Here is a 17,185-nt window from a genome sequence, read left to right as displayed (position 1 = left end):
AAAATATATTTGAATAAATAAAACAAGCAACTAACATATGTTTGTGCTTTTAAGTAAATATCTGTTGAAATGTGCAAATGTACTGTAAATAGAACCATAGAAATTGATGGCAGATTGCAACCATTCGGCCCATCTAGTCTGCCTGGTTATTTTTTGCTGCTTTAAAGACTTAATCAGTCATTGGGGATGATTTAGGATACCCTTATGCCTACCCCATGTATGTTCATATTTACTTACTGTGTTAACATCTACCACTTCTTCTGGGACGCTGTTCCACTTATCTATCACCCTATCAGTAAAGTTAATTTTCATTACATTACATCTAAGTCTCTGACCATCTAGTTTTAAATTACAAATTCTTTTTCTAGCATTCCTCATTGTAAATAAACTCCCCTACTGTACTTTGTTAAACCTCTTTAATTATGTAAATTAATGCCTAGGTTATATTATACATGGATGCCTTTCCCAAGCATGTAGTAATAAAAAAACAACGTAAGATACATCAATTCAGGCTTTTTCCTGTTAAGTGGCGTTAATAATTTCACGGAAAACGGAAAGCAGAACAAATTTCCTCTTACAGCAAATATCTTGAGTGGGAAGCCGACGTAGTCCTGCCAGGCAACACACAGTACATACGGAAGATAGAGTGTAAAGTAGATGATTCCACCACAGGCTGCAGCCAGGTTAGCTCTGGAGAATATGGTGCTTATCAGGAAGCATTGTGAAATGGTCACCACCGCAAAGACGGACAAAAACACAAAGACCACGCTTGGGTCGCTGTATGGCAGCAGATTGCCCATCTATAAAAAAACAAGCAGTTATAGTGCAGTTGGTATCAAGCAACAGGCCTAATTGCCTACAAGGTCACAAAGATGGGATGAGCAGAGGGCAACAGATGCCTATTGTCTACGGCATAGTACATTGGAAATTAAACATGTCATTAAAAATGTCTTTAACCATTGCTATATGCAACGGGAGTTTAGGTGTTGCTAGATAACTGGATATGCCAATCGTCAATATGACAAATTACTTCTATATATATGCATCAATGTACAGTATCTGGATTACCTTTAGGATCAACACCAGAAGGCCAGCACTCATAAGTAACGGAATAAGACTGCTGATAAACCAACTCAGCCAAAGGATGCCATTGTCCAGGCCCATAATCCTCATGGTCTCCTTGAGACGAGCCTCCTTCTCATACACAATCCCTTTTATGATCACAGCAACGGAATAAATCCAAGCCAAAGTCATAAACAGTGGCAGTGATCGGCTCATGACCCGTAGAAATCTAAAGCCAACAGAACAGATTAAGTGCCAAAGACCGTGTTTAATATTGACTACATACGAGAAGAATGTTGTGCATACTACAATGCAAAAAAAATAACTAAAAATGTATAACTATATAATTCTGTACACACATCCATAACGAAGTTATGTATAAAACATATTCTTTTGCGAAATATAACACGTCTACTCACATCAGCAACCTATTTAATGCTCCTGATGACCAATGGACATTCCATTAGTTACTTTGGCAAAAAGTTTTCATTCCTATTACCTAAGTTGCAGAAGGCCCTCTAATATTCCATAAATAATAATAACAGAGATATCTGTCCTGTCAGTGACATAGGTTTTTATAACTATGATGTTCTCTAGGTGCTATATCCAGCTACATTGACATTTCTGAATACAATTTGCATGTTTTGTTCTTTTACAGCGTTTATAAAGCCCCTTTAAACATGCTAAGTAAAGCCTACCCGCAACTACAATGCTAAGGGGCGTCCTGCCCAGTACCCAACACACAATTCATTCAGGGAGCTGACAGTGGTGCATTTACTAATGCTTATGGTACTGGTTCACACCAGCAAACCCAAGCTCTGCTCTTATTGTGTCACATTTTTATTCGGTGAAAAAATGGTTAATTACAGCGCTTTTACTCACATGTCATCTACATAGCATGGATACGGCATCTGTTGTACATAGACTCCAGTCCTCTTCTCAGTGCCTGTTTGAACTCTAATGATAGCCTGCTCGATAACATCTTGGAGATAAGCAAAACCTCCCCATACATAGCGCATGTCTTCAAATGGATCAGCTCGGGGACCAGGGTCCCAGTAACTGAAAATAAAGAAGTTTGTAGTTATCAAATGTTTACCATTAGTGCTATGTTTTATCAATTCTTTCCCTATTTCTTAAACAATTTAGACACATTTGCACCATTTGATTTTTTTTACATTTGATTTGTGAAATAATATACAAAGGTTAGAAGCCCCTACTTGTCAAAACCTCGAATGGTTACAAAGGTAGGTAAGAGTTTTTAATTTATTTAACTAAACAGAATCACAGCTTGTGTTACTATTGTAAATTATGCTTGAATCCTCTGATCTCAGTGCTGTAAAGCAGAAATGATCATTAAAGGTCTAGAGCTCTCACCTGTCTTTGATCTTATTGGTTCGCTCCACGTTATCAATGTCCATTCTGATCTTATATTTAACATGGTGAGGGAGATCTGTGCCATTGTTAGGAACATCTACGAAGACAACACCTGCCCAGAATTTCCTCTCATTCAGAAGCTTCGTGGATTTGGCAATGAGACTGTCTTCAGAATCCACTGGTTCCAATTTGTCCAAATTGACACACTGGAAATGTGCAATATTAGCATATATGTATAATAGTCTGTGTAACAGATAGCAAGTACATTCCAAACAGATGTTCCAGGCTGAAACCACTGTATATTTACCAATAATCTAAATTATATTACCAAGAATATAAAGCAGAACATGTTTATACCTTTGTTACACACTGAACATGTAATAAGAAACTGATGGGTGTTTAATGGAATAAGGAGACAGTGAGCTAGTGCTTAATTCATGCATTGTGGATGCATGCTGCAAAACATAGCTTGTAGCCTCATGCAGGCGAATACATATAAAGACATTTTATGGGCAAACTGTGGCCCTAAACCTACCTCCATAAATCTTGACATGGTTAAGACAACACGGTCTGTCTCATTGAGGGCCTCCCTCCAGGTATAATAGGACCCACTCTCAGCTGTCACATTTCTTGGCTGTTTGGCCAGGAACCTTGAGATATCCTCTGCCGTCCACCCAGTCGAATTAAGTTGACGATCCAAGAAGTGCTTGCTTCCTTTATTGGTTAACAAAGTCTGTATGATAGAATCATCTGAAAGTTACCTAGGTTCTTAGAATATGGAATCATATTTCTACTCAAACAATCTTGTACAACCTTCCAAATGAAGAACACATTCCCAAAGCTTTCAGATCATCCTCACTTTTGCTTCCTGTGGTTAATGTATGTCCCTGTTTCAGTTTGCACATTAATTTACATAAACATCTTTAATAGATGCAGAAATAAAAAGCTGTACCAAAGTTGTCATCAACAACTACACATACAAAAAGGAATAATAATGCTTAGCTTGTCTGTTTTAAATATGTAACCTTGACAATAGTAAAACAATGAAAACTCAAAAATAAAATACCGTATTTGCTCGATTATAAGACGACCCTGATTATAAGACGACCCCCCAAAATCTGAATATTAACTTAGGAAAAAAAGAAAAAGCCTGAATATAAGACGACCCTAAAGGAAAAAAGTTTTACCAGTAAATGTTAATTCATGTAAACTATTTTTTTTAATAAAAGCTATGATTGAGAAAAAATTTTTTTATTTGTTTTTATTTCTTGTATTTTCCAACCTGTCCCCCAGTTACGCACATCTGCCCCCAGGCTTGCCACTCCAATATGGCACTGTGGCCCATGATATGCCCTTTAACCCTCTATATGCCACTGTGCCCCATGGTATGCCTTTTGACCCCCTATGTGCCACTCTGCCTCCAGAAATGCCTTATACCCCTATATGCCACTCTGCCTCCAGAAATGCCTTATACCCCTATATCCCATTCTGGCATTTAGGGGGTTAAAATGCATATTATGGGGCAGAGTGGCATATAGGGAGGTATAAGGCATTTCAGGAGGCAGAGTGGCATTAAGGGAGTTAAAAGGCATTGTATAGAGCACTCTGCCTCCAGAAATGCCTTATACCCCTATATGCCACTCTGGCATTTAGGGGGTTAAAATGCATATTATGGGGCAGAGTGGCATATAGGTGTATAAGGCATTTCAGGAGGCAGAGTGCTCTATTAAATGCCCCCTTAACGCCACTCCAGAAATGCCCTATGCCCCCATTTAACACACACACACACACACACCCTATACCCCCATTTAACTAACACACACACACACACACACTCTCCCCTCCCCTCCCCTCTCAGCCCTCTCTTACCGGTGCTTCCAGCCGGGGCAGCGGGTTGACGTCGCCTTCTGCTGCAGCCGGAAGGAGGTGGAGTTGGCAGCGGGGGTTTGTATCCGTCCGTCGCGTATACTTTCCCCGGCTGTCAGAGATCAGAGTTCCCCGCACCGGTGCGGGGAACTCTGATCTCTGACAGTCGGGGAAGGTTTGCGCGACGGACGCAGACAACCCCCGCTGCTAGCCACACCTCCTTCCGGCTGCAGCGGACGTTGTCTACGCGGATCGCGTAGACGTCAACCCGCTGCCCCGGCAATACAGCAGGAAGCACCGGTAAGTGTGTGTATGATGGGGGGGGGTGAGACAGGAGGATCCAGGTCCCCTGCAGCGGTGCGGGGGATCTGGATCTTAGTCTCCTAATCAGACTCTATTTGAGGTCTGATTAGAAGACGACCCCGATTAGAAGACGAGGGGTATTTTTCAGAGCATTTGCTCTGAAAAAAACCTCGTCTTATAATCGAGCAAATACGGTAAATAAAAAACAGACACCCATCCGCATGTGACACATAAGGAATGTGCGGTGGAAAGTTACAGCTGCTAAACTATTGAAAAACATTGTTGGTACAAAATAAAATGATTTTTCCAAGTATAAAAAGTACAGGTATGGAAAATAATATAAAAACAAACCATTGACATGTGTAAACTTTTTATGTTATTATGGCAATTTAAATCCAAAATTTTATAGTTACCCACAACTAGGCCTGGAGTGGCCATTGGCAAGTCACTGTCGAGACTGTGCCCAATGGTGCCTGCCACATGCCTTTACTGCAGCGTGTAAGGCAGATTCCATACTTTATTACTTATCCAACTTCTGGAAACTCACAGAAGAAATATAAGGTTGTGCAACTGACCAATTTTCATCCCCACTCTGGCCCTGGGCATAGTCCTATCATGTAGGGAAACTAGGTGGTCGCTCCCGCATTGAGCTGGTAGGTTATTTCTTATGTTGGTGTGTTGAAATTCTTAGGTTTATAAATAGATATATGGCTTTATATCATATAGATAGTGAGGCATTAAAAGCAGCCACAGAAGGTTTCAAACACTAACCCGGATAAGATCCACCTCTTCGCTGTCTTCCATGAACTTTTTGATCTGAGGACGAATTTCTTCCCACATTGCACCAAGATCCTGGAACACGCTGAATTCCTGGAACGTTTTGTTGACCTGACAGAGAGCCATATACTTTAAATATGAATCACTTACACACTAGTACTCAGGTAACAGATTAGTTATGCATTCCACGCTACTTCCTTCATTCCAAAATGAAACTCCAACTTTAAAAAGTAATGTAATAACTAGGAAAGCTGGGCTAAGGTGCGAGTTGCCAATAGGTACCAAATAAGGATCCTTAGGCCACCACACTTCATTCTCAATCCAAGACCAGCAGCCAGGATGGACAACCCTATAATGTTTGCCATGGCATCTGGCGGGGTGAGACAAACTTCTTTACAGATCTTGTGCAGGTTTGTGCTTCTGAATTCAAATGGGTTTTGAGACCAAAAAAAGGCACAATTGTGACTTTTTATTTACGAAATGTGAATTTTCACTTATCTTCCATCTTCATTAAATATAATGCTGTATAATGATTGGCATAGATTTATAGTACAATAAAGTAGCAATAAGGTACACCTTTCTTAAATTAATAAACAGTCACGACAAAGATCGTACATGTATGGGCTCACAATGCATTTTCCTTATGGGGTTTAAGGACAACCCGTTGTACTTAAGGGGTTAACTTAGCACAGACACAGTTTCATACATAAGTTCCATAGTTAACATAGCTCTGGCTCTCATCAGAGAGCTTTCATCAGCGCCAAATGCAGGTTTGTAGTCTCTTATTTGTTCCAAATGTATTATTGACTTTATCCCTGCAGTGCTATGGGCTCCATTCTAGTGCACCTTAAAAGGTTTTAAAAGCAAAAATGCAGATTATTAAGTATTTTTTGTCTAAAGTACATACATACAAGGAAATACATATTGCGGGCTAGTGCAAAATGAAACATAAAGAAAGCCTGTCACCGTAAATGTATTTCTCCCGATGCACAACACGAATAAACATGTTATCACTTTAGTAGATTATGCTCTGGAAAACTGCCACATGCGGAGAAACAGTTGTTGGATTGTACAAGAACTGATCATGCCTAATGAATAAAAGATGGCCAAAGCGAGACTCTTGAAGGTTCTTACCTCGGCCATTAGCATCTGCGTGGCTGGGGTGCTGGGGGTATAAAGGATTTTGCCTACGAGTAAAGGCTTCAGAGCTCTCCAGATCATTCTGTACAGTGTGCTGGACTCCAGGGTCATCATCAACTCATTGCAATAAGGAGCTAGAGGAACAAAAATGCATTGTAAGAGAACTGTAGGTCCGATAGAAATTCTTACATTTTCCGTTAGCCCAAAAAACTTCAATAAGTTGTTATTTGAGGCTCTGGTAGGCTGGGCAAAACTTTTGTTAATGAGACCCCTCTTCTGCCTTACCCTACATTCTGAAACAGGATCAAACCAGGGCACTATTTTTTGGAACTGTATTTATCCACTGGATAAAAAATGGCCTCTTATAGCAACATAAACTATACTATATGCACTGTCCCTTCTAGAACTAATTTTAGCAAGGCAATGCAAAGCTGATCTCCTATTTTTATAGTTACAACCCAGTCCTTTTTAGGGACAAAGGTAAAACACAGGGGCCCTTGTGAGCAACCAGGGAATCTAACCCTATGCAAAGCTGATCCACAGGCCAAAAACCAAGTTAGCTGGTAGCTTTTGTCTTACAAATTAACCCCTTGGCAATTCCAGCCTTACGTAGAGTAATAAGTTGTCACAATACACCTTTTGTATTACTTCATGAAATCAAAACCCTATCCCCCTGCAGCGAACAGTGCTAATTATGTTATTCATACAACGGCAAAGATTATAAACAGATTTTCTTTTTAAATTTGAATTCCAGTTAGCCAAAGAGACTTGTTTCAACACATGTTTCTGCACCACAATACACAATACATTCATACTTTATATTACTGGCTTGTACAGTCAACATAAGACTTCTAACCTGGGTAAAGAAAGCAAATGGATTGATTTATTCACGAGTGCCAATCTGGTCATAATAATAACAGAGCTTGCAGAAAATCAAGAAGAGGGGTTTCGGTATAGACTGCATGCTACTGGCTGTGGTGGCAACACTCTTTGGTATAGTTACCCTCCAAGCTGGATATATATCATAGGTTAAGAATACGCTATTTGAAGTAAATGTGACCCTTACTAAATAAACCCATTCAGTTCATAATTAGAATGGAACTGGAACAGAAAACAATGTATGTTTAATAAAGTCTGTAGTCAAATATGAAGTGATTACTAACAAATGATTGGGCATTATAAACAAGTTTAAGTGTGTGTAAGTGTAGGAAGCTTTAAACACTTTTTTGAAACATATATCAAGGACACGACATAGTGAAATAAAGATTAATCAGTCACTTAGTACAGCTATAGGACATCATCTAACCTACCACCTTACGGCAATAATAAGCAAGGGATCATAAGATATCTTGAATTATTCACATACTTGTGGAATTGTCATATGTGACTTGTGATTCTTCCTCGGTCCCGTTCCCTTCGTCTCCTCCAAATAATGCCTTGTAGTTGTTATCCTCGTACCAGTTGAGAGATTTGATCTTTAGTCCTCCACCCTCAGGGTGTCCACACACAATACGAGACACCGCCTGGTACAATAAGGTTGGTGAAGATGTGGAATTTCCACTGGTGAGGAACATCACTTCCTGCCTCATGTCTGCCCAACTTTTCTTGGTTGTAACCTAAAAGGGTGTATGAATAATATCAGCTTAAATCTTTATGTTATCATTAGAAGATCATATATGATGGGATGACCACTTTTACTGGCATTTAATTATTTATTTCATTACTTCAGTGTCACTGTGCACTTTTAATATGTGTGTGATTGCTTAAAGGTGCTCTTCCACATACAAAACTTATACTACAAAATCTGCTTGAATACCCAAATCCTTCCCAAAAGATAATTCTCAATTTTCCAAGTAAAATTTTTTATCGTAACATGTACTTGTCTCGTGGCCAATGAGGGAGATATGAAATGGAGACCGTAATTAGATCAGGCAAGAGCAATATAAAAACTCTACATATCTACCCTTTTGGATTGTGTTATTGTGCCATTGGGTTTTTAATTTATTTTGTAGAATCATGGAATCTGTAGTTGTGCAATGGATGAGCCTTCTTTATTAAAGATTTTTGTGAATGCATAACATACACTCACGTATTGCTCTTTTTTCAGTTAATGTATTACGCTATGGGTCTGTTTTATTTTTTTCCTATGTGACATGTGCCACTTTTTGATGATGACTTATCTAATGGATACTGATTTATTTTTTTTTATTAAACTGTCAAAAGAATGACTATAATGAGAATCTGCTAAAGTTTGTTTCATATACCAGAGAGTGCAATTATTTCTTTCAATCTATTTTCTTTCATGGTGGAGCAACACCAGGAAACACTTAATATAACTAAAACACACTTTTTTTTTTTTTAAACATGTTTATTGAAGTCGACAGCAATACGGCGAATGGCGTAAAAGAGAAACAAACAGCCAGTCATGAAATAGCCATCATGGTCCATACGAGAATACAAAAGACAGCAAAAAGGGTAAAAGCCCTCATGATACAGCATTAAGAGATGGTACATACAAATACGACTGGCACGGCAAACATGTATACAGCACTAAAATATAAAGAAAACGGAATAAACAATAGTCGACAGTATTTTCCGGATTTTTGGTTGTTGGTGATCCGGTGAGCGCTCGTGCAGAACGTCAGAGCTGTCAAGCGGCGCCAAAAGCGCCGAAAGACAGCGAGTGCGATGGCATAGGCACTGTAGAAACAGCAAATAGCAGCCACAGGGAGGGGGAGGGGAAGGAGGGCAAAAGACAGGGAGGGAGCAGGGAAGAAGAAAAGAGAAAAAAAAAAAAAAAAACAAGTTCCCAACAGGACAGACCGCACACCAGCGCCGAGTCAAAGAGACACCAGCGGCAAAACAGAGCTCCCCTGGGAGACGGCAGCAATCCAGGGGTCCCAGATATCGGAGAAACTCTGCATCTCATCATGTAACATAGTAACATAGTTCATAAGGTTGAAAAAAGACCAAAGTCCATCAAGTTCAACCTATATACATATTGTGTCCCTACTGTGTTGATCCAGAGGAAGGCAAAAAACCCTTATGAAGCAGATGCCAATTGCCCCATACCAGGGGGAAAATTCCTTCCCGACTCCAAATATGGCAATCAGAATAAATCCCTGGATCAACGTTCTGTCCCTATTAATCTAATATCCATAACTTGTAATATTATTGCTTTCAAGAAACACGTCCAGGCTCCTTTTGAACTCTTTTATTGAGTTTACCATCACCACTTCCTCTGGCAGAGAGTTCCATAATCTCACCGCTCTTACTGTAAAGAACCCCCGTCTGTGCTGGTGTAGAAACCTTCTTTCCTCCAGCCGTAGAGGATGTCCCCTTGTTATAGATACAGTCCTGGGTATAAATAGGTCCTGGGAGTGATCTCTGTACTGTCCCCTTATATATTTATACATAGTTATTAAGTCCCCCCTAAGCCGTCTTTTTTCCAAACTAAATAACCCCAATTCTGATAATCTTTCTGGGTACTGTAGTCCTCCCATTCCCCTTATTACTCTGGTTGCCCGTCTTTGAACCCTCTCCAGCTCCACTATGTAGTTTAGCCGTAATCCTTTCCATAGAGATGATATGCCAAATATTGGAATGAATTTCAGCATCTGTTGGAAGGACTCCCTTCCACCTCCTGGCCACGGCTTGTTTAATAGCTGCACAGATCCGATGAACCAGTTTACGCCCAGGTACAGACAGCTGCCGCGTCGACACATCCATGTTCAGCAGAGCCGTCTGGGGGGAAGCAGTCACCGGAGTGCCCAATGCCGTCGAGATATCCCGGAAAAACCTAGACCAGATAGACAGGACAAGCGGACAGGACCACCAGGCGTGAAGATAAGTGCCCACCTCTCCACAGTGGCGAAAACATTTGGCGTCAGATGCAGGGCAGAGCTTAGAAAGCCGCACCGGTGAGAGATACCAGTGAGCAATAACCTTATATGACCGCTCTCGGATAACGGTGTTAACAGTAATGCGATGTGTGTTAGTCGCCGCTCTACACCAATCATCGTCCTCAAAGGTTTGTTGCAGGGCCTCATGCCAGCGTGCCTGATACGACGGGGGGTGTGCGTATGTCCTGGTCAGGAGGTAGGAGTAATGAAAGGAGACAGAGCCCCGTAGTCTGCGGCGGGTGAGAAATCTTTGTTCAAAGGGGGTCAGCTCGGAGACCCCGGCGTCACGCAGGAGAGTGAGCACAAAATGTCTGATTTGTAGGTATCGAAACCTCTCGGATTGGGGGATGCGGTTGTGGTCGAGCATCTCCTCAAACGAAAGCATGCGCCCCCGTCGCACCAAGGCCCCCAACCTACACAGGCCCGCCTCAAGCCACCACCGAAATCGTCGTGTATCCACACCCTCCGGGAAGAGGGGGTTGAAGAACAAAGGGGTCAGTTGGGATACACGGCCCCGTAGCTGATATTTAAATCTAGCCTTTCTCCAGAGAGAGTAGGACGTCTGCATTGTAGAAAGAAGCGGAGAGCCCGGCAACCGATCATGGTCAAGCCATAGGCATAACTGGAGCTGACGGTCAGGTAGGCAGGCGCGTTCGATGTCAATCCAGGGCAGCGTGCCAGCCGGAGAAGACTCCAGCTGCGAGAGTCTGGCGGACAAATAATAAAGGTGAAGGCATGGAACTGCCAAACCGCCCCGCTCCTTAGGTAGGTACATCGTGTGCCGGTTGATCCTAGCCCGCCTGCCATTCCAAATGTACTGGAAGATGCACGATTGGAACGAGTCAACGTCGCTGGCGTTGACAGCAATCGGCAGGGCGCGAAATAAATACAATAGACGTGGCAGCGCATTCATTTTGACCGCATAGATCCGGCCCAGCCAGGAAATGCGGTACTGCGACCACTGCCGAAGGTCCTGGCGTAGCAGCGACAGGAGCGGAGGGTAGTTCGCAGCGTATAGCGTCTGGGGGCTGTTGGTGAGGTGAATGCCCAAATATTTAAGCGACGACGGTTGCCACTGGAACGGGAAGGTCGCGGCAATAGTCCGTTGCGTCTCAGCAGCTAAATTGATGTTTAAGGCCTCACATTTTGCAGCGTTGATCTTGTAACCCGAAATCTGAGAGAACTCGGTCAAGACCGAGTACAGGTTTGGCAGAGAGACAAGTGGACGAGATAGAGTCAGGAGTATATCGTCCGCGAAGAGTCCCAGTTTATATTGCTGACCATGAACCTCAACACCGGTGATATCGGGGTGCTGGCGGATAGCCAACGCCAAAGGCTCCAAGCAGAGAGCGAACAAGAGGGGAGAAAGTGGGCACCCCTGTCTCGTGCCATTGAGTATGTCGAAGGTTCGAGATTCACAGCCCATCAGCGCAACCGAGGCCGTCGGACCAGCATAGAGAGCACGGATACCTTGCAAAATATTACCGCGGAAGCCGAACCAGCTCAGGGTCTCCCACATGTAAGCCCAGTCTATTCTGTCGAACGCCTTTTCGGCGTCGAGGGCCAACAGCATGGCCGGTTGGTGGGTGAGCGATGCCAGGTCAATCAGGTCGACCGTGCGCCGGATATTATCAGGTGCTTCCCGGTGTGGAATAAAGCCGACTTGGTCAGGGTGGACGATGGAGGCAATGACTTTGCCCAGGCGAGTGGCCAGAACCTTAGCGTAGAGCTTGATATCCGCGTTAATGAGCGAGATGGGCCTGTAACTACCGCAGCTAGAGGGGTCTTTTCCATCTTTATGGATAACAATAATTTTAGCTTGCAACAGTTCAGGCTTGGGAACAGAGCCCCCCAGGAAGGAATTGAAGAGTCGTAGCAGCTGCGGCAGAAGTTGATATTTAAACTTCTTATAGTAGGAGCCCGGGAGTCCATCCGGCCCTGGCGCCTTGGCCGGCTTGACACTGGAGATGGCAGCGAGTAGCTCATCCTCCGAGATCTCTTGATTCAAAAAGTCAACTTGCTGGTCAGAGAGTTTCGGGGCGGGCAGCGAGTCAAGGAATCGGCGAATGGAAGCGCTCCCGGAGCGGTTTCCGGGGGCCTTGTTGCCGTCATACAGAGTGCCGTAAAATAGAGCAAATTGTTGAGCAATGTCTTTAGGTGACACCCAGGGAGTGTTGCTAGAATCAATGATCTTATGGATATTCTGCGACTTCCTTTGGGCACGTAACCGGCGCGCCAACATGGCATCGGGCTTATTAGCGGACTCAAAGAATTTTTGCTTGGTATGGTTCAAGGAGTGTAGAACGTCATTGCTAAAAAGGACATTTAGCTCGCCACGCAGTTGGACAATTTCCCGGTGAACACTGGGGTCTAGCGTCCGCTTGTGGACCTGTTCTAGTGAGGAGAGTTTAGCGGTGAGGGAGTCTATGGCTTGGCGTCGCAACTTCTTCTTTCTAGCCGCAATTCGGAGGAACGAGCCACGAACAAAGGCCTTATGGGTAACCCAAAGGAGCTGCGGGTCGGTGCCCGGAATGTCATTGAAGCGATGAAACTCAGTGATGTCGGAGACTACCTCGGCCAGCACCCCCGGGTCCGTAAGCAGGAATTCGTCGAGACGCCAGGTGCGCGTGCCCGGCGTCCAGTCCCTAGGGCAGAAGGAACACTCCACCGCGCCGTGATCGGACCAGGAGATAGGGTGAATCCGCGAAGCATGTGCCGCTGGGGCCAGGGTCTGACCAAGGAAAATGTAATCTATCCTCGAGTAGGAGTTGTGAGGGTGAGAGAAGAAGGTGAAGTCCAGAGCCTTGAGGTGATGAAGCCGCCAAATATCCACGATCGCCGCTGTTTTAGCAAAGTCTCTGAGTTGCTTAGAGGCCGGAGAAGAGGTCTGCCGCAAAGCCGGACCCTTCCGGTCAACGAAGGCATCCCAATAAGTGTTAAAATCGCCCCCTACTATAATCATGTGGTTACGAAACGGGAGGAGTAGATCCGAGAGCCGATGAAAAAAGGAGGCTGACTGAGTCGACGGGGCGTAAACATTGAGAATGACTGCAGGTGTAGTATGTAAAAGTCCCGACAAAAGGAGGTAACGACCCCACTTGTCACGCAAAACGTCCTCACATTGGAAACCCATCGAGGTTCTCAGGAATGTACTAACGCCGTTTTTACGCTTAGTAGGATGTGTAGCATGGTAGTGGACTCCAAAGGATCTGTTCCAGTATGTGGGCAAGGAGGCCTTACGAAGATGCGTCTCCTGTAGCAGGACAACATCGGCATGCAGCTTCTGATAGTATCGCATAGCTTGTCGTCGCTTCTGAGGGGAGTTGAGGCCCCGTACATTGTGGGTAATTATCTTAAGTTGATCCGGCGGCATGGGCACTCACAGAAAAAAGCAGTCGGGACCGGAGAGCGAAGGCGACGAGTGTCCAAGGGAACACACAAAAAAAAAAATATATAAAAAAAAAAAAAGAAAGGGGAGGGACGGACAGAAGGACAAAGGGAAAAACACCAAGGAAATATGCCATAATCATGTAATGATACACAGACGCGTAACAGCATAGGCATAGAAACGTACAAAATAAGGCACAAGTGAGATAGAGAATCACATTGTGGACACAAGGTCCATGGAAACTACAGCCCTGAACCCTGACTAAACCTCCCACCAGGAACTTCCCGGGGGAAGAGCCATCAGGCTGTAACTCGACCAGTAACGGTCGCACGGGGGTAGAAGATAGCACTACCATCAAGGTGGATACTCCGCCCCAGCGGTGGACATTCACCCATAGATGCTAAAACAGAAACTATCAACAAATAAAACAATAATACAAGTGTAAACAGCCTGCTGCCCAGGCACCAAGTGGAACGCAGAAAAAAAAAAAAAAAAAAAAAAAAAAAGCCTATGTGTGGGGTGTACAGGAGCCCCCCAGTGGACTAGGTGATAAATGCCATGGGATGGGCATAGAAGGCTCAGGAGAGCAGACGGGGCCCAGGCGGCAAGCATCGCCGTGTGCAGCGGTGGGCAGAGTGGGGGAGCCGAGTGTGCGAGAACGGATGGAGAGGGCAAATAAGAATACAAGGAAATAAATAAATAAATAACGACACCCCCAGCTTGCAATGGGCTGCCGGATAAGAGGGCACTTGTGCAGCTTGAGACGGCCCGGAGCGAGCCGGCGGCTCCCGGCTGGCAGGGCACGGAAGTGGGGGGAATTTAAAAAAAAAATAAATAAATAAAAAAAAAAGGGGAAAAAAGCTGTGTGTGTGGTGTACAGGAGCCCCCCAGTGGACTGGGCGAAAAATGCCACGGGATGGGCATAGACGGCTCAGAAGAGCAGACGAAGCCCAGGCGGCAAGCATCGCCGTGTGCAGCGGTGGGCAGAGTGGGGGAGCCGTGTGTGCGGGAACGGACAGAGGGGCAAATAAGAAAACAAAAATAAATAAGTAATGACACCCCCAGCTTGCAGTAGGCCGCCTACTAATAAGAGGGCGCATGTGCAGCGTGAGACGGCCTGGCGCGAGATGGCCATGTGTGTAGCGTATAGGAGCCATGGGAAGGGCACAGAAGGCGCAGGAGAGCAGACGAGGCCCAGGCGGCAGACAGCGCCGCGTATCGGTGTCCAGCGGTGGGCAGAGTGGGGGGCCGTGTGTGCAAGAACGGATAGAGAAGGGCAAATAAGAGAAGCAAATAAATAAACAAAAAAAAATGACACCCTCATTGTGCAAAAGACTGCCGGAAAAGAGGGCGCTTGTGTAGTGTGCGTGTGCAATGAGGAAAGGGCAAGTAGACTGCCCGCTTAGCAGCTCAGGCCCGGCAGGGACGGCCTGGCGCGAGATGGCGTCCCCCGGCTGACAGGGCCCGGAAGTGGGGGAGAAAAAGAAAAAAGAAAGAAAAAAAAAAGAAAAAAAAAGAAAACAACACCACATCCACCGTAAACCTCGCAGTACGGGTACCAGAGGCACGGCCTAACGGGCAACAGGCAGAGTAAAAACAGGCAAAATAAATCAGAACAGGAGAAATAAAAAGTCTGAGACGAGACATCTCACGGTGGCGTCGAATGAAGAGAGTCCTCACGGAGGGGTACCCGCTGGAACCTCCTGCCAATCCCCCGGGTCGGGGACATCCGGGCTCCGTCTGCTGCGTTTCCGGCCCAAACATAACGGAGGTAGAGCCAGGGCCTTGAGAAAGTCCTCGGCCTCCGAAAGGGACCGCAAAGATCCTTGCCTGTCCCCAGCGTGGACTTGTAAGGCGAACGGAAACCTCCAGCGATACGCAACGGAATGCGCCCGAAGATGATCCGTGAGGGGTTTGAGAAGCTTGCGGCGCTGCAGGGTCCTGGGAGAGAGGTCAGCATACACCTGGATCTCAAAATTGTCGAGCGTGAGCGTAGTTAATCTCGCCGCCTTCATAACTTCTTCCTTGATGTTGTAGTCGTGCAGCCTCACGATGACATCCCTGGGTTTTTCAGCAGGGCCTGGTCGAGGGCGCAAGGCCCTATGGATCCTGTCCACCAGGAACACCTCCTGGGCAGACTGCGGAAGGAGTTGGCGGAGCAGCAAACGGAGCACCTCGTTCAGATCCAGGTAGGTCTCAGGTATCCCCCGCAGCCGAAAGTTGGAGCGCCGTGATCTATTCTCCAGATCCTCCTGAGCGTCCTGGAGTGCAAGAACCTCTTGCTGCAGGGAGTCGATGTCGCCAGCCATCTTGCGTTTGTCGCGCTGTAGGGTGGCGTGGGACCGCTCCAGCGTGTCAGTGCGAGCGCCGATGTCCTGGATATCGCGCTTCAGGTCGCCGAGTTCAGCGTGAATGTGGTCCATCAGATCCCTCTTTACCGAGCGCACAAGGTCTTTGATGTCGGCAATGTCCTGCTTAGTACAGGCCTGCGTCGCCATATCGGGTAGAGGCCTCGAGTCGTCTTCTTGAGGAGACACGGGAGGTTCAGGAGTCGTGGGCTTTTTGGGAAACAAATCCTGTACTGACTTCTGCTTGGAGGACTTGCGGGGCCTCCCGGACATTCTCCCGTCACAGACAGCTGCAAAGGGGCGATGTAGGGTGAGGATGTGCGCCAATTTACAGCATTTGTTAGGGCTGAGTGGAGGAGCAAAAGCTCTACGCGTCCATCTTGGGTCGTGGCTCACCCCGCCCCCCTAAAACACACTTTTTAATTCTGTCATATAAAATGCGAACATTAAAATGTTCACATAATAAAACTTAATTGCAGATCCGCAATGTAAAAATCCGTTTACTTTAAAGATGTCACCACTTTATCTCTGTAAAAGTCATTGCATGTTACTGCGATAGTAAAGAGTCATTTCCCGTTGTTCTCAGTCTATTGACGAGAAAATGTTGCAGGGCTATGTGTTGGCCCAGACACAAACAGTACACAGTGTTCCGTACAATAGAAAGAAAAGTCTGAGGTCTTTTTCTCCAGAGTACGCGTTAACGCCTACTCTGGGATGGCTGCCAATTTCTTGTTCCTGAAGTCATTTAGCCACATCAGCAAGATAGGAATCACATTTTTTCCATTTCTATACTCGCTGGCCTAGACATGGGAGCAGTGCAGTATGAAGAAAGCAGCTGCAATAAGATCCCACGGTATATACAAGTCAGACAAGTACACGCAAGACTCTGATAATCATTAAAATGTACTACACAAAATACAATTACTTTGTACAATCATACATAAATAAGATGGGGTTCCTCAACAGAAAAGCGGATTCAAAAGCAGATGCAGTGTTGGTGAAGCCTATGATTTAATGTACTGTAA

The 17,185-nt window shown here is 45.0% G+C and overlaps 1 protein-coding gene across 4 annotated transcripts in view; it reads right to left on the bottom strand.

Annotated features, from left to right (window-relative positions):
- The window catches only part of LOC149284265 (phospholipid-transporting ATPase ABCA1-like), a 57,028-nt gene that overhangs the window by 18,969 nt on the left and 20,874 nt on the right, over positions 1–17,185 (bottom strand). For all 4 annotated transcript variants that reach the window (XM_089496948.1, XM_089496949.1, XM_089496950.1 and 1 more), the window contains 8 exons: positions 7,889–8,138; positions 6,517–6,656; positions 5,377–5,493; positions 2,972–3,169; positions 2,437–2,642; positions 1,945–2,121; positions 1,069–1,291; positions 579–800 (listed from right to left, as the gene is read on the bottom strand). In XM_089496948.1, the coding sequence (XP_089353074.1) occupies positions 579–800; positions 1,069–1,291; positions 1,945–2,121; positions 2,437–2,642; positions 2,972–3,169; positions 5,377–5,493; positions 6,517–6,656; positions 7,889–8,138 (1,533 nt within the window). The remainder of the gene's footprint in view (positions 1–578; positions 801–1,068; positions 1,292–1,944; positions 2,122–2,436; positions 2,643–2,971; positions 3,170–5,376; positions 5,494–6,516; positions 6,657–7,888; positions 8,139–17,185) is intronic.

This window comes from Sceloporus occidentalis, unplaced genomic scaffold (assembly GCF_023333645.1).
Source record: "Sceloporus occidentalis isolate IW3139 unplaced genomic scaffold, rSceOcc1.0.p SCAF_96, whole genome shotgun sequence".
NCBI classification, from domain to species: domain Eukaryota; kingdom Metazoa; phylum Chordata; class Lepidosauria; order Squamata; family Phrynosomatidae; genus Sceloporus; species Sceloporus occidentalis.
This window is presented reverse-complemented; position numbering and strand designations above follow the sequence as displayed.